The sequence below is a fragment of the Cicer arietinum genome, chromosome 5, assembly GCF_000331145.2.
Source record: "Cicer arietinum cultivar CDC Frontier isolate Library 1 chromosome 5, Cicar.CDCFrontier_v2.0, whole genome shotgun sequence".
Lineage (NCBI taxonomy): Eukaryota > Viridiplantae > Streptophyta > Magnoliopsida > Fabales > Fabaceae > Cicer > Cicer arietinum.
The window spans coordinates 22,874,106-22,892,485 of NC_021164.2; the positions used below are offsets into that span (position 1 = coordinate 22,874,106).

The 18,380-nt window shown below is 27.8% G+C and overlaps 2 protein-coding genes across 3 annotated transcripts; both read left to right on the plus strand.

Annotated features, from left to right (window-relative positions):
- Positions 1-379: 379 nt before the first annotated feature.
- Positions 380-5,982, plus strand: LOC101505002 (biogenesis of lysosome-related organelles complex 1 subunit 2). 2 transcript variants are annotated; one of them, XM_004514515.4, is made up of 3 exons: positions 380-540; positions 4,555-4,767; positions 5,580-5,982. In XM_004514515.4, the coding sequence occupies exons 2-3, from the start codon at positions 4,657-4,659 to the stop codon at positions 5,853-5,855; spliced, it is 387 nt and encodes a 128-aa protein (XP_004514572.1). In that variant the 5' UTR covers positions 380-540; positions 4,555-4,656; the 3' UTR covers positions 5,856-5,982. The 2 variants fall into 2 exon arrangements, with proteins under 2 accessions (XP_004514572.1, XP_004514573.1); XM_004514516.4 differs by having other exon boundaries at positions 384-540; positions 4,561-4,767.
- Positions 5,983-7,268: 1,286 nt separating this feature from the next.
- LOC101504682 (serine carboxypeptidase-like 40) lies at positions 7,269-18,010 on the plus strand. The gene is made up of 7 exons (XM_004514514.4): positions 7,269-7,751; positions 11,662-11,769; positions 12,533-12,807; positions 14,750-15,007; positions 15,858-16,066; positions 16,934-17,039; positions 17,683-18,010. Exons 1-7 carry the CDS (start codon positions 7,373-7,375, stop codon positions 17,842-17,844), a joined length of 1,497 nt encoding a protein of 498 aa, XP_004514571.1. The 5' UTR covers positions 7,269-7,372; the 3' UTR covers positions 17,845-18,010.
- The last annotated feature ends 370 nt before the right edge of the window (positions 18,011-18,380 follow it).

The window sequence follows — 18,380 nt, forward strand, 5'->3', positions numbered from 1 at the left end:
TTTTTAATTTTTAAATATGTCTTTATTTTATGTTGATTAAATACTTTTGAAATAAACTATTGATATGTAGAAAAAGTGAATACTAATTAATGAGATGTATTTTTAAAAATAATAAAAATATTTTTTATTGTTTGTATTATTTTTAAAAATATATAGTTATTCGTTTTAAAAGTCTTTAATTCTATATAAATCATAAAATTAGCACAATTTTTTTTAAAATAAAAAAATTTTCACAAAATAAATAATCTGAATTTTCTAAAATATTATATTTTCATTTTTCACAATGTGCGTTAATTTTTCCTTGATTGAAGATTTTTTAAATGAACCGTAAGAACCGTAAAAATTAAAATAAAGCTCCCTCTCACGACGTCGTTTTAAGCTGTCAGAAAAAAAAAAATCGAAATGAGAAAAAGACGAAACAGAGCAAGCACAAACGAAACCCTTCAGCACCACCTTCATTTTCAAATCCATTGCCAATTCAATGAAACTATTCATTGAATCCTGATGATATAATCGAGTGCTAAAAGTAATCAAAAACAGGTGAATTTATTAATTTAAGTTTATCATAATTTCTCTCATTTTTCATGTCTCGTATTTAGTTTTAACTGATATTACGTCAATTTTAATTATAAATGTTCTCAACTTCGTTCATAATTATTATTTTCTTAGTTAATGAATCTGAGTTCTATATTATATAGTGTTAAATACATTTATTTGTTAAATGTAACTCAATTGGTTAATATACTTACGAATTGTTTTATAGAACCTGATTTCAACTGGAACTATTCTTGGTTAGATTTTACTTACTTTACCGAAATCTCAATTACTATGGCTCATTCCCCTCGGAGTCGGAGGGTTGAAACAAAAAAAATACATATATTTGTGACTTACATTTCATGATCTGAAATTATTCTCTTTCAATCTTGGGTTCAGCATTTATTTAACTTGCAGTGTAAATTTCATGATGAGTTTCGTTGTGAATCTCTGTTTCTATGAACATAGATGACATTGCATTTGTGAATTAAAACGTGGAAGTTGTTTTAGTTAGGATCTGTTTGCATAAACAACTTAATTAAGGTTTGATGTGGAATAAGCGTGTGTATTGTGTAAGTGGTTATGTATAAACTATTTCTAAAACAAAAGATGAAATAAAGTCAAGCTGTTTTCATAGAAGTTATAAGTTGTTTTCAAAAGTTATCATGGAGAGCTTATCGAAATAAGCTGAAAATAGGTTATGAACATGTCCTAAGCTATTTCGATAATCTCTTCCAAACAGTCTCACATGTACTTATGCCAGTAGATAAACTCAAATAAGTCATTCCAATCAAGCCAAGGGAATTAGTAAAAAAAAGTCACCGGTTTTAATATTGAAGGCGGTTGTTGAAGCTGGCCGAGATGTCCGGCATTGAGAGACGAATAGGCATTGAGAGCCGAGTAGGTGTGAAAATATTTGTCTGCTAAGGCAGTTGTGGTACTTGGATATGTATAATTTAGTTTTGGATGCGATCTTTGCTTCTGTGATAAGTGTTTATTATGGGGCGACCGGTATTAGTTAGTGATTCTTAGCTCACATTCCTTTTCAGCTCTGAATACAAATTGTAAGATGTGTTGGAACATTTTGTGGTTCAATACATATGGGGTTAGCTTATTTAAGTTCTTCAATAAATACCTATCATATAGTGATTTATGTATAAAATGTTTCTACAATTAAATAGCTTAATGAAAGTTCTTCAGTTAAACAATATCCTAGTTCTAGTTTATTAGCTGAGAAAATCGCAACTTGCTATATCTTTTAACGTCATGTGTTTGTAAAATTTTAGTATATAGACATGCCAAGAAGAAATCTTTAGCAGTTTTTAAACAGTTCCTCTTTCCTTAGTTTAGTCTTGCTTCTTTCGAAAATGTTACAAGTTTTTAGCTGCTAATCTTGTGAGTGATCCATTTGTTTTACAATTATAGATTATTTATGCACTTTTTTGAAGATTTTCTTGTGGATTTTTCTTCACATAATTTGTGTATTCTTCCCTTAAAATTAGAGGGCTATTTTGTTTTGGAATTCTTTAATCTGCTGCATAAAATCCATAGGCAACCTCTGCATATTTTAAGTATGCTAAAACTTTAAATAAATTATCCATGGAGGGATGTATTTCTAGGGGCATTAATTTGTAGGAATTTTATGTATTCAGACATATCTGATTTGAAGAGGATGAACATGATTGGAGGGGACTGGGTCATGGGCTCATAGTGCCCAAGTTGACCCAACTGTTAGTTATTTAGTAAAATTGTCGGAACTGTTAGTTAGTTAGTAGTTACCCTTTGGAGGAGGAACTGGGAGGGTTGTGGGGGATTTTTGGGTGAGACTTGTAAGTTTTTTATTTTGATAAAAAGAAGTTCAGGTGAATTGAGTCTTGAGGGCTCGCCAGGGTTAGGGAAAGTCCCAAGGATCATTTACAGAGATACTTACATATTATCCACCAATGGGGTCCTCACATTGGTAACGGGATTTGAACTTAGATCCTTGTGGGATATGAGTTGCATCCTTACCAACTGGAGTAACCTTAGGTGAGGCTTGTGAGTTGTAAAGGAAGTAGGAGCGCCTAAAGGCTCTCGAATTTCTCTCGAGGGACTAATTGTTTTTTCTGGTCTATTTCCGCATTGGGTAATCTAGACTTCTGTTCTTGCAATAAAGAAGAAAGCGATTTCTGATTTGTCCTAGTCCTAGATACCATTCCTGCCTAACTGAACATTAAATACTTTTCTGTTTGTGAAATCATGAAGCTTAGTTTAGAAAACATTACAATGTGATGGAAACATTATCAGTAAACTAGATATATTAAATCTAGGTGCAGAAAGATCGTAACTATTGAAGACAAAGGAGAGCACTATCCAAAAAGAATTAAATCAGACCACATACTCGCAAACAACTCCACCTCCTCCTATGTATTTTGTAGCCTTACAAGAAGGGAAAAAAAGTTGAGATGTTTAAAAGCTCATGAACAACTCTTTGAAATTATGATGTAGGTTAAACTCACAAGGATGAACACTTATTTGTGCATTTTGGCAGATGTATCTTCAAAGTATAGCCAGCAGATATAGGTTAAATTCACAAGGATATACACCATTACAGTGAAAAACAGTCTAATTTCCCTATACAATATTCAGACCAATCTTTTTTCATTTTGTATAAGTAACCATATTTTTTTATAGGAATATTTTGCTAATTGTGAAAAGTAGTATATCGATCATTGAAAATGTACATTTTTGGCAATTTAGTCCTTAATCGATTCAAATGTATGCTTTAATCTCTTAAATTGGAGGTTTTCTTCCCTCCATTTTTTGAAGAAAAACTTTGTGCCAAGCAAATAGGTAAGCAGATTTTGATTATTGTGTTGAGAGTGTGAAACATATCCTTGATGGTTTCTCCATTTGCAAACCGGATTTTTATTGTTATTTTTATTATTTGTTTTGGGGAATTAGAAGAACCAATGATGACACTGTTTAAAATTTTCTTTGGATTTGTTCTTGAATTAAGTAGTGCTTGCTAGCATAGTGGGGAGATGTAAAGCAAGGTATTACACTCAATGATGGGAGATCATTCTGCATATTCTTTTGGAAAGTAGAATGTTTTGAGTATAATGATTTGTTAATTTTTTTTCTAGATAGGAAAATGTTAGTATATTAGGTGTTATGTTAGTAAGTATTTTCTTCTTCACTAGAGTTTAAACCTCGTTCCTTGGATTTTTGCTATGTCATGGTAATTTTTATTTTGGATAGGACGTTATTTTAATTAAGTTAGCACTCTTTAGCATATGGTATTTTAGGCTGCTTAATGCCGGACAATTGTCTGTTCAGATATTTTGCTTAGTACTTGGATTTTTGCTGTTTATGCTCTGAAGATCTATCTATATGCCAATGGTATCATAAAACAAGTGTACTATCTTGCCAAATTTAACCAATGTCATTATCACAAATCACAATTCCGTAGTGTAAAAGACTTGGGATGAGGGGCAGTTGTATTTTATCATGCTGTCTGATTTAATTGTTGATGTACTTTCTCCTCTCCTTCCATAAACAGAAGAGTTGTATCTCGTACTTTTAATTCTGTTTGCATAAACTTTAGGTGAATAAAAGGAAGGAAACACATGGAACTTACTGCATAATGGTGATCACTAATACCAATCCCCAAAATAAGGAGATTCACACATCTAGTTTATCAGAACATTATATACTATCTTCATCTATAAGCACCTTTAGTACTTTTCACAGATATTAAGAAATATAGTAGTCTATTGAAAGTGTCCAATTTACAGATAAATATTCTTTTGTATATACATGTATTTAATTTTGGTTTTTCATCTTTCAAGACACTTAGTAGTGTTAATTAAGGGTATATCTGGAAAAAATAATAAATGTATCAGTAATTTGAAATATAGCTTATGTTTAGAGACAGTTTTTTTTCTTCTAAAAGGTGCTTATATGGGCAGAGGTAGTATTAAATTAGGGTTGATATGTGAGCTTGTAATTATAAAAGGATTTTTTATCTTTTTGAAACAGCTGCAGCTTGGACAGTAAAACAACACTTGTTTGATTGTCGCCTTGGCTTGCATTGTTACTCCCAGCCTTCCCTCGTGAATTGCTCAATTATATGCTCCAGCAATGGATAATATGAAGAAAGATGAAGCCCAAGATCAGAAGCACGATGAACTTGCTGAGTCACTCAATGATCTCTTCACTAGTGTTTCTACCATGATCAAATCGGAGCTTCAGGTGAAATCCCCAATTCTTTCTCCATCCATTTTTCAAACCTACTTTTGGAAAATAATTTGTGATTTTGAACTAGTCCCTCGGATCTCAAATACAAATAAAAAAGTACTCATATATTTTAGTCTCAGCTATAAGCAAATATAACTTACACTTGAGGTGTTAGTTTACTGGTAAGTGTTTAGCCTTGTAATCTCAAGGTACCAAATTCAAATCCGGGACAGTTGTAAAATGACCGGTAGAGTCACATTGATTAATAAATATTTCCCCTTCCCCAAATTTTTTTAAAAAAAATATAACTTGCTCTATTTTAGGATGTCTATCCTAAAATACCCTTCCATTAATGTAAGTTGTATTTTTCAATGTTTCTCTTATTCTCAAGGACCAAGTTATCATGAAGGACATTTTAGAGCACACTTTATATTTTTTATGAGATCAAGAAGATTAATTACATTTGACTAAATTTTTTAATAAGTGTGTACTTAGTTATTTTTGTTTATAAGTTCAAGATCGGAGTAGTATTTTTTTTGTTATAAGGCCGGAGTAGTATTTTTGTTATAACTTACTATATTTAATGATGTCTATCCTAAAATATCGTTCAATTAACGTAAGTTTTATTTTTCAATGGCTGTTATTCTCATGGAACAAGTTATCATGAAAGGCATTTTAGAGAATACACTTATAATTTTTATAAGATCAAGAAGATTAATTACATTTGACTAAATTTCTTAATAAGTGTGAAGTTAGATATATTTGCTTATAATCAAGACTGAAGTAGTATTTTATTTGTTATAATTTGCAATGATTTTTTGTGTCAGGGGACTAATAATCAACTAGAGCTGTTGGAGAAGATGAATTTGAGGGTAGCAGAAGAGTATAAAGGGTTTGGTGATTTGGCTTCTGGGTTAAGGGTGTTTGTGGAGCAATTGAAATGCAAGAGTGGTAGCTTTAATGAGTATGTTGAGCAGATTGATGCCATAGAGAAGCAAGTGACTGAATTTGAAGCTGTGGTCTCTATGCTTGATAAATATGTGATTTTGTTGGAATCCAGAGTCCAATCTTTGTACCATACAAAAATCCATCTTCCTAATTAACATATAATGTACAAATGAGAATAGTCCCCCCCCCCGCCCCAAAGCTCTACTACTAATTTACTTATTTTGCTCTCAACTTGTATCATTTTACTCTGGTTTATATATACAGTTAATTTAGTTCCTCAAACTCCCCTCTATCAAGCTTTTAAATAACGGACCGCGACTGTGATATGAGCTGCGACAAAACGTTCTTTGATGTTGTTGAAACCGTGATGTGGCCGCAATTAACCACAATTGTTTGCGGTATCAACAATTGTGATGCAACTGCAACTATTAACACGACCTCTATTTAAAACTCTACTCTCTATATATAATATACTGTGCAATGTCTATATTCTCTCTTCTCTTGCGCTGATTTTTGTCACTATAAAGCTTATCTTTTGCTTTAGTTAATCGGTGATTAGTGATTTTTTTCTTTTTTTTTTTTGAAGAAATCTTGTTTTATATAATTGGAGAACTATTAAGTTGTTTAAAGAAGGGATAGAAATATAATAGTGCTATATCTTCTTTTTGTTTTTGTTTTACAGGAATAGTGCTGTATGTTGAGAAATATGGAATCCATGAAAATAAGAGAGAAAAGTTTGAAAACTTATTGTATTGATTGTCGTAAAAATGAAATACAAAAATAAATGATAATACAAAAGAGTCATCTCTATGACTTATATACTAACTTTATACACTAAATAAGAAGCAACCTTAGCTAACTATATTCTCAACACTATCTTCACAAGTACTTAAATATAGAATGTATTCAGAATCTACATCAAGAAGCCTAAATCATTCTTCAATTTAGGACCTAAATAAAAAAAAAACTGATATGAAATGATATTTCCCTAATAGAAAATCAATTGTACCTTATCATTTAAATCAGAATAATTTGATTATTCTCTTGCATGTGTTCTTAATTAACCATGCATCTCTAAACTCTACTCACATGGCAGAACATGATTGGTGGTCAAGAAATTAAAAAAAAAATATATTATTTTCATTCAATTTGGTCCTCTTCTTATTATTTTATTATTTTGGTCATCCAATCTTTTATTTTATTATTTTGGTCATCCAATCTTTTATTTTATTATTTTGGTCATCCAATCTTGCCCTTAATTGATGTTTTAAAAATCAAAACCAACCGTCCGGTTTAGTTGGTGGAATAAAAAGTCGAACCAATCTATTAGTTGGTTCGATATCAATTGTACTGTAATATAATTGAATCAAGATTTAAACTAATTGAACTGTATTTAGTTTAATCAAATTTTTTTACTTATATTTTTTATTTATTCATCATCCAACAATAGTTAAATCGATTAAATCAATTAATTATTATCTAAAAATATCCAGTTGAATTTTCGATCCAGTTTTAAAAAATTAAGATTGCAACTTAAGAACCTATAAAATAGCTAGCTAGATTTTGGATTCATATAAATAAACCCTCACTCCTTAATTTCATTTCTTACCTTCCCACACCTTCTACACTTGTGACCCTCTTTTCTTTAGGTCCTTCATAACAAATAAACACAATGAACAAATCAATTTGTTCATTACTTCTTATATCCTTTCTCACTATCACTTTCTTAGTGGGTGAAACCCATGGAACTAAACAAAGTAGAGCTCTTGACAAATTACAAAAGTCCAAGTTCAATGCAAATTCAAAAATTGACAAGAGTCACTTTAAGACACAAAAGAATAATATTGTGGTTGATGAAGTGGTTCATTCTCAAGATGGTATGAAAGAGAAAGACATGATTGTGAAACTACCAGGACAACCAAATGTGAAATTCTCTCAATATGGAGGGTATGTCACTGTGGACAAATTAGTAGGACGTGCCTTTTACTATTACTTTGTGGAAGCTCATCATTCTAAAGAAACATTGCCTCTTCTTCTTTGGCTCAATGGAGGTAAACACACTACCTATTGCTAGATTCAATGTTTGAAATAATATAGCACATAACTGGAATTGCGGCTGCAATATTAGTATAAAACAATAAAAAATTTGATCTCTAGTTTTAGTATCACTATTAATTTGTCACATAAATAGAGATATTTATTTGAATTCAACGTATTTTCAATGTAAATTAATTTTATACTATATTTAATAAGAATAATCTATTTATTAAGTAAGGATTATTGATCTACTTTTCATTTGACTACATGTTTCTCTATTTCACTCTTGATTTGTTTTCTTTCCCATTCTTTTTCCTCCATTTTAAATATTATTGTCTCTTTGATTCAAAGTCACTCTAATTTTTCTACCTAAAAAAAGTAGAGGTTCCAAGTCCTTATTTTTTCTATATCGCACCACTAATTTTAAGATGCAATTATAAAATAAGATGACGTGGTAGATACAAAACTTTTATTATCGAGTTATTAGTGTAAAATTAATTTATACTCACAAAACATATCTTATTTATTTTTATCATTTCTAATTTATGTTCTTATTTAAACATTTTTTTCCTATTACAGCAAAATTATAATCTTGATTGGATCTGACTCTATTATATGCTTCTTTTCATCTGAGACTAAACTTTGCTTCTAATGTAAAATAAAATGCAAATATCATGATGATGCAGTTGAAGTGCTACACACTCAAAAACGTTGAAGTTATTCTTTATTTTATTTTTTTCAATTAGAAATTGTCAACACAATTGCGTATCCACGCACATGTACAAAGTGTTTATTTTCCTTGTGAACTCAATTTTCTTTTTCTTTTTTTTTTGTTTGAAATTTAACTTCTCGTGAGATTTTGATAATCTACTAAATTTTTATATTAGACATATTTTATCTTTATAAAATCAATTTATAATTAAACATTGTCTTTTTTTATAAAAAAATTAATATATTTTATTTTTATAAAATCAACTTATAATTAAACAGTGTCTTTTTTATAAAAAAATAACATACTTTATCTTTATTTTATGTGAAACTTAAATTTTTATTACCTCAAAAAAGTCGGACCCAATCAACCGAATTAATTGTACCTAATGTCTTTATAGATAAGAGTTGTTCAACGAACATGTTATTATTTTGTCAAAAAAATAAAAATCCAACGTATTATTATCCTTCATCTTCTAGTGGTTGTCCTATTATCTCTTATTATTAAGAGTGTTATATGTTGGAATTATAACCGGATTAAGTGTTGTCCTATTTCCTAAGTTGGGATTAAGTGTTACATGCACACACTGGACTTAGAAAAATATTATTAATTAGAGGAAATGATAATGACATTATTATTTGGTAACATATTTTATTATTACTATTATTATTATTGAACCTTAGTTAACTTTGTGCTGTTCGACAGTTAATTGAAATACTGATTTGTGTTACTAATTTTTCTTATCTTCATATTTTGTTCTATATGATGTGAAATCTGTCCATTTTAATATTTTTCTTCTTAAGATAACATAGAATATGGCACTGTGAAATATTTGATAGTTTAGAGTTATTTTACATTATGAAATTATAATGTGTCGATCAAAATGGTACATTCATAAATTTTTGTGATGATTTTTCAACATTGATTTTCTATTAATGTCATTAGTAAATATATCTATGAAATTTAACTTAAATGACAAATTTTTTGATAAGTAATTTATGCACAATTACAAAATTAGTAAATTTATTTGAGATCATCAAATTTCATAGACAAATTAATCAATGTTGTGATAACATTATTGTGAGACTGATCAAAAGTAGAGAGATTATATATTCAATTAACATATCAAATAATAATAACATTAAAAATTTACGGAAGCTTACCATCTGAAAAATCCAATGACTAATTTTACTTAGTCTAACAATTTCGATGACTAATTTATCTATTCCCTTCGTTGTTTTATTTACTATTACTATATTTCTTCTGTCCTAAAACATAAATAAAAATAACTTAGAAATTTAAATTAAATGCATTACTTTTCTATCATAAAATTTTGTTTATATTTTGGATATGAATTTAATTGATATACATAGTCAGCGTTAAATATTTTTACATATAAATTAATTACAATTATTATATTATTAAAAATATTTAATTTTTATTATAATTAATTTAATTGTATTTATAAATGTTTGTAATATGCTTACACGATTAAATTCTTTTGAATATTTTAAATTATTACAAAAGTTTCCTCAAGAGCATCTAAAGAATAGCAGGTTTGTAATCCCATAATTGGCGCGTCTTGAGGATTTCTCGGCGTACATGTTGTAACTATATATATATATATATATATATATATATATATTAATTAGAGGAAGTAGCTATATATATTTAAATTTGTCTATACAAGAACAAACTTATAAAATAAATAAATAAATCACCGGTATAAGTATTTATCGGGATTGTTATTATATGATCAATTACATTACATTAAGTTATTTAGATATGTTTAATTAACGTGTCTTTAGTTGTTTATATTATTTTAAGGCAGGGGATTTGAGGGTATTACTTCCTCTAATTTTTTTTATAATAGATAGTTAAATAAATAAAAATTGATATTTTAATTAATAAAATAAAAAATACATTAATTTTTATTAATTTAAGTGTTTTTTATAAAAAGAATAAAATATATTATTAATTTATAACTATTTTTTTTTATTGTAGTTTGTAAATTAAGACCACATAAACTCGTGTGTATGTGAAGTTGCTAAGGGTTTCACTAGTCTTATCCAATAATTGAGTATGAAATCTGGAGTGATTGATTTTAAATAGTGGTTGAGATAATTTATTGTTAAATTTTAATTTTAGTTTTTTTATAATTTAAATGATTCAATCTTAAATCAATAATTCAGACTAACTAATATGTATAAAAGACTTTTTTAGTAGTCTTAGTTTTTTTTAACTATATAGACTTCTAAAAAAGTTATGTGTATTATAATATTTATCTCTATACTTACATTTTAAAAAAGACTCATATATGTGTTCGTATCTTCTGGGTATCAATTTTAATACTCTTATCCTTATCTTTTGGGTACCTAAATGCATGTATTCATATTCATTACCCACGCTTTAACTAAAAAAGATAGATAAATAAATGATATTGTTGTGATTAAATTGAAAAATTATTCAAATATCTTAAATCCAATGATAAAGTATTATAAACTAAAATATTGTCTAACTCAATATTTCAAATGAACACTCGTTACAATTCACATTCAAATATAAGTGCGGGGCGAGGTGGGTAATATAATACCGTACCCCTACCGCTTAATTTTGTAGGTAATTATCCGTCATCGGATCTATATCCATTACACATGTTTTTACTCCACCTATTGTAATTTTTTTTTACGGATACCCACTAAGTCGGAATTTAATTATTATCTCTAGTTTTGACTTATCGTAGGTTAGGTTATAAGTCCTACCAATCGTGTGGATAAACTTTTCTAAATACGTCTAATAAATCTTTAAATACTAAATTAATCAATAATTATTTTTATATTATTTTAACGATTATACATACTTATATTTATGGTAATTAGAAATTTGTAGCTATATTATTTTGTATTCAATATTTTATATATATGATTATTATCAATAATTGATGTCTTTTAATCTCATACACCAAATACTTTTAAAATGATGTCTCTTATACATATCATCGTATTATTATAAGAGATATGAGAAAAAAATAATTAATAAAAAAATTAATATCTCTCGTGATATGATAATATATGATTGAATGAATATGCAAGAAAAAATTTATACACTCCCTACATTAAACTCTAAAATAAATTATTAAGATCAAATTAAATCAATTTACTTATCATTGCCTCTCATTATATTTCACTACTAATATTTCATTTTCACTTTCAAAGGTCCTGGATGCTCATCTCTTGCCTATGGAGCAATGGAAGAACTTGGACCCTTCCGTGTGAACAGTGATGGGAAAACCCTTCACAAAAATAACTATTCATGGAACTATGGTATTAATAATTATTACCTCGTATTCTTTTTCTTTTACTATTATTATATTTTTGGGTCAAATTTCTTTTACTATTACTATTAGTAAATTTTTAATGTACCATATCTTAATAACACATTTTGGGTTCTTTAAAATGGTATGATATCATATTTTTTTAGTAATACTTGATGATTTTGCTCCAATACTTGATTGTTTAAAGTGAATCCCTTAAGTGATGTTCTCAGAAATCTCACACTAGAAAAAAAATATTACTTACATAAATTAGAAATAAATAAAAGTGTCTTTAATTTTTCCTAATTTTCATGGTTATTTCATTTTTTTAATATACTATTAAAATTGTTATTTAGCAATTGATTCAGTGATCAAATTATTCTAGTCTTCTTATGGATCAAATTTTGCAACCGATTGTTAAATCAGTCTCTAAATTAATCGCTAAATAAATTTTTATAATTGATTTAGAGACCTATTTTGGAAATATCAACTAAACCTCTAGCTGCTAGCTAATGTTATTGATCGATTTAGCTAATGTTATTCTAATTTTCTTATCGACTAAATTTTGCAACGGATTGTTAAATCAGTCTCTAAATCAATTACTAAATAAATTTTGTGACTTATTTAGAGAATTATTTTGAAATTATTAACTAATCCTCTAACTACTAATGTTATTGACCGATTTAGAGACCAATTTGATATTTTTTGAATTTGTTTTAGTAGTCAATCATTTTACATAATTCTCACTTGTGACTAAATTTTCACTTTTGAAGCTGCAAATGTTTTGTTCCTTGAGTCACCAGCTGGCGTAGGATTTTCATACTCAAACAAAACATTTGATTATGACACTAATGGAGATAGAAGAACAGCTAGGGACAACTATGTGTTTTTATTGAATTGGTTAGAGAGGTTTCCTGAGTATAAAAATAGAGACTTCTATATTGCTGGTGAAAGCTATGCTGGTCATTATGTCCCTCAACTTGCACACAATATTCTCTACTATAACAAAAAGGCTAATAGGACAATTGTTAACCTCAAAGGAATAATGGTATGTGTTTTCACTTTTTTTTCCTTCTAATTTTTATCCAATTGGAAAGAGCATGCATATAAATGATCATTAGTTAACATGTTAATTATTATGCCTTTAATTATAAGCTTTCAATTAACTATGCCCTTAAACATAAAGAATGAACATCGTCTTGAAACAATTATAGCCTATAAGTTAGGCTTTTCCAAATTTCTCAATAACATGATGATGGTGGTGACAAAAAAGGTTTAGGAAACTTAATAAAATGTGGAATTTGGATCTTCTAAATGCAAATCCAAATCTCCTTCAATCTCTCTGTTGAGTTTAAGTGTGAATGGTTAAATTTCATATTAATTATGAATGTGTTTAATGTTGCATATATAAATCTGAAGACTCGTATATCTAATGCCTTAAGATTTTACATAGAGATGTGGTGTCAAAGTGTCTTGTGGTTCTAGAACGTTTGACTTGTTCCCGAACTCTCCAACAAGTGGTATCAAATGATTTTATATTTGAATAAAATTTTATATGCATGATCTATATAATATAAATTTTCGATTTAAATTAAAAAAAAAAATTGAAATAAAAAAACAAAAATAAGAGAAATAAAAATGTTTGAGAGAGATTTAGATTGAGACAACTTAGAAAGAAAAAAAACTTGTTACACATGGTAGATAATGTCAATGGAAACAACCATAACAATTCATTTCTTCACTTGCAGTATTAAGTAAGTAGTTGTTCAAGTATCTCCTAATTTTGGTTAGTGGTTATTGATGTTTCTGCAAGTTTTTGGTGTTTTTCTTTTGGGTGTTATTTAACTGTTTTCTTTTTCTTTTTCTAATTGGGCTGCAAGCTAAGTCAATTTGGTTTTAGGTGAAAAAAATTAATTTTAAATCAATTATTTTAGTTAAGAGTGGTTTATATATATTTTTATAAATTTGAGTGTTTTTTAGTAGAATCCAAGAATTGTAGGGAGTATTGGACACATACTTGCAGCAGAGTATATCATAAATTAGTTGAGAGCATTGGTTGCACTAAAACTTCTAAAAAATTAACTTAATTTTTACTGAAATAATAAAATGGAGACAATTGAGAATTATGATTGAGTTTAAAAAGAGAAAAATAAAATTTAAAACAATTATAAAAAAAATTATTATATAATTAGAGTATGATGCATTTTTATATAGTATTTTTAATATAATTAAACTAACAAATTCTACCTATTAAAAAAAAAAAACATTTAACTACTGCCTCTAACGGAGCCAATAAGGAATTAAATATAAATTGGTTATATACTCTTATAGTGAACTTTTTAGAAATTTTTTGTTCAACAATTATAAATTTAAAGGGAGAGACTTATTTCATCCAACTAAGAATTCAAATTTTAATAGAGAGATGTGATTTAACTCATAATATTTTACACATTAACTTTTTAAAAAGGATTCGCACATTTACCTAATACATCTTTGCATTTATCTAAGACATCATCAATTAATAGGTCAAATTTTAAGGAGAAACTAGTTTAAGAAAGATGTTATTCGAACTAAATAGCATTGATCTATTTTAATTACTAATTAGAATTGAAACTTAAATTTGATATATACCAGAAATGAGTTCAATTAGACCTTACATTTTATTTCATTCACATAGAGTCAAATGATATTTTTTTATAAGCAAATGTTAGTAAGTTAGTTTTTTCAAATTTAAATTTGGGACATTATTTTTATAACGCTTTCAATGTCTCTTAACTCATCAATCGAATTACCTACTCGAGAAAGAATCATATGGTATTTTATAAAATCTTACAACAGAAAAAAAAAATTAATTAAAGTTTCATATATTTCAATTAAGAAAAAGGTTCCATATAAGCAATATGGATGGAACAGAGCTAATGTAATTAACAAATTACATGTATATTATTATTAACTATTTAATGTGCTCTTATTTGTTACATTATATGTAGATTGGGAATGCAGTGATAAATGATGAAACAGATAATCAAGGAATGTATGATTATCTTGCTAGCCATGCAATCATATCAGACCAAACAGCACATAATATCAACACATTTTGTAATTTCTCATCAACTTCTAATCAGAGTACTGAATGCAATGAAGCAGCAAGTGAAGTTTATAGGAATACATTGTTCCTTGATGTGTACAACATTTATGCTCCAATTTGCACTAATCACAACCTCACTACGCTATCAAAGAAGATCTCGGTATGATTTATATTTTTACATTTTTTTTTTCGATCTAAATTATGAAATATTCTGATATCTGTTTACGACACATCAGTTCAATAGTAAAAGTTTAATTTTGTAACTTTAAATAGCGGAATTTAAATCTCCTCAGAGATTATTTTGAAATGATTGTTAATGTCATTTTAAATATTAATAATTATTTTTCCTTTCCCAAACTTTTTTCTTAAAAAGAAATATACCAACATCGATTGGTCCATGTGGTATGAAGTTTGATTTTTCTTAGTGCTTATTTAGGAGGAGGGTTTTAGACAAAAGGCGAAATGATTACTTGTTTTTCTTTTTTAAATTAAGTAGATTATAAATATTTTTAAGAATGATTGAAAAGTGTAATTGAAATGTTCTATGATCTTAAATCATGTTATTGTTTTAATTTTTTTTAAATCTCAACATTATAATAAAATATAGACTTATCCTTTGAGCAATTTATATAGGGTTCGTCAAATTAAGGGCGAAATTATTGGATCCTAGATTTAGACCTATGAAATTAGGAATCCTTTGTATGTAAATAGATTCAAAATTCATGTTCAACTTATATTTTTTTTTATGGTAGAATTCACATCAAAGCTTTCAAATTCATTTCTTAACATCATGATTTTACAAACGTATCTTTATTTTATACATCAACTTAGATTGACTTAGAAATAAGATCTTACAACCAAATCCTATAAATGAAAAAAGAACACCTAGAAAACTTACCCTCTTAAATAGGTGTACCACCAGATTTGACTCGATTTAGTTAAAAAATATGATATTTAGATACAAATAATTTAAAATCAATAAAATATTAATCAATCATTATTGTATTTAGGTTGCTCTTGATCCCTGCAGCGATGATTATGTACAAGCATATTTGAACAGGGATGATGTTCAAGAGGCCCTCCATGCCAATGTCACCAAGCTCAAATATGATTGGGAGCCTTGCAGTAGTATCATTTCAAAATGGGGGGATAGTCCTTCAACAATCATTCCCCTTTTACATGAGTTCCTCAATAATGGACTAAGGGTGTGGGTTTTTAGGTAAAACATCTTATCTTTACTTATAGCGATAATGTAAAACTATATGGTATTTTGTTTATTTGTTTATTTAAATTATTTATCGATAAAACTCACGCACATAATAGAATACGATAGATTTGACCGTTTTAATTTATTTTAAAGAGTTTAATGGTAAAATTTACACACGTTATTAAATATAGAAAAATAAAGTATCACACGTTTAAACTCTTTTTATTTTATTTTAAAGAGTCTAATAATAAAATTCACATACACTAAATATATATAAATAGGGGTATTACATGTTGAAACTGTTGGAATTCAATTATGAGTGGTTAGTCCCACATTGACCAGGAATGGAGGCTATATTGGATATATAAGGAGAATGATCCATAAACCTAATGCCTTAAGGTTTTGGGTTGAGATGTGGTGTCTAAGTCTCTTATGAATCCTTGTTTAGCCCATTCCGAATGTTGAGCTCCCTCGGACTCCCCAACAAGTGGTATCAGAGCCCGGTTTGGCTTGATGAGGGAGCAAAAAGGACTGAAATTCAATTATGAGTGGTTAGTCCCACATTGACCAGGAATGGAGGCTATATTGGATATATAAGGAGAATGACCCATAAACCTAATGCCTTAAGGTTTTGGGTTGAGATGTGGTGTCTAAGTCTCTTATGAATCCTTGTTTAGCCCATTCCGAATGTTGGGCTCCCTCGGACTCCCCAACAGAAACTTTGTGTCACAATATATCAAATGTGTCCACAATATTTTAACATTTGACTTTTCAAAACTATGTGATCCCTTGTTATTTTATCATTCTTTATAATAAAGATTAAAAGAAGTGTGCTCATGAATTTTATTTTGATTATTATTTATCTATTGTATGATACAGTGGTGATATAGATGGAAGGGTGCCTGTTACTTCAACTAAATATTCCATTAAAAAGATGAAGCTTCCCATTGAAACTACTTGGTATCCTTGGTTCTTAAATGGACAGGTACTTGAAATGACATGTTTTTATTTGTTCAATTCATTATATTTGCATCAAACACAACTTCAACTCTTATCTTCAACAAAATAATAACTATACGAATATTTGTCATTTAAAAAATTCAAACCTTTGACAATTTGAATAATTACTAAAAAGGAATAAATTAATAAGGAAAATCTAGAGATAGATGGTATTAATCTCTAACTTTGTCACAATCATATTTTCGATGTAATATATTGACCAATTTTGTCGATGATTAATCTTTATCAAAGGTTTGACTGACTATATTTAATGAATCTACTCTCCTAACCATATATTTTTCATCTATAAGACTCAAACTTAAGACTTTATTTAAATAATTTAAATCTAACTTCACTTGGATCAATATAATATTTGTCTATAATTTTGTCATTGAATATGATGAAATTGAAGGAAAATTTTATTTTTTTAGTGTTAAATTTTCATTGTAATTTCTATTATTCGTAATAGTATAACAATGATTATTATTATGATTTGCTAGTGTTGCTTCAATCTTCTTAATCATATTTTATAAAAAAAAAATAATAGTAATGAAAAAAGTAAAATTGAATTTTTCACCAATATAAAATTTTATATAAACATATTTGTGATGAGATTTAATGTGAAATAGGTTGGTGGCTATGCTGAAGTATACAAGGGAGGTCTAACTTTTGCCACAGTGAGAGAAGCAGGACATCAAGTACCAAGCTACCAACCAGCAAGAGCCCTCTCTCTAATCAAGCATTTCTTAAATGGCACTCCTCTTCCTAATACTCAAACATTATTTGACTAATTTATTATAATTTATTTTGTTACCATGATTAATTATTCTGTTGGATTTGTTCTTTTATGTTGAATCATATTTTTTTTAAAAGAAAATCCATTTATTGTTGGATTTTTATTCAAACTTTTGATTGATGAAAATGAAAAAGAATATCATTACATGAGTTTTTTTATTAGTTATTGTAGTCAAAATTTGAGTAACTAATTGATAACTATCGATTAATGATTTATTTTTACTTCATATGATTATGTCAAGGGAGAAATTTGTTTGGAAACTATTATCAAATATTAATTTCAGAAAGAAAAAAACTTTTCAATTTGATAACTAAACATAAATTCATAAATATATCTATCATTATTAATCATAATTGATTTAAAATATGATAAAATAGATTAAAATATTAATCTATAGATTATGTTAGTTTTTATATTTTGTATTTCAATATTTCGCACGGATTTGGAACGAAATTAACTAAAAATAACTATGAATAAATTTAGTAAGATTTTTGTCACAAACTTTCGCACATATTTTGAATTGAATGCCGA

What these genes read in the sequence shown, in the direction of transcription:
- LOC101505002 (XM_004514515.4), top strand. Translation starts at nt 4,657, where the DNA reads ATGGATAATATGAAGAAAGATGAAGCCCAAGATCAGAAGCACGATGAA. An exon ending in TGATCAAATCGGAGCTTCAG is followed by an intron (nt 4,768 to 5,579) that starts GTGAAATCCCCA and finishes TTTTTGTGTCAG; the next exon opens with GGGACTAATAATCAACTAGA.
- LOC101504682 (XM_004514514.4), top strand. Translation starts at nt 7,373, where the DNA reads ATGAACAAATCAATTTGTTCATTACTTCTTATATCCTTTCTCACTATC. An exon ending in TCTTCTTTGGCTCAATGGAG is followed by an intron (nt 7,752 to 11,661) that starts GTAAACACACTA and finishes TCACTTTCAAAG; the next exon opens with GTCCTGGATGCTCATCTCTT. An exon ending in CTTGGTTCTTAAATGGACAG is followed by an intron (nt 17,040 to 17,682) that starts GTACTTGAAATG and finishes AATGTGAAATAG; the next exon opens with GTTGGTGGCTATGCTGAAGT.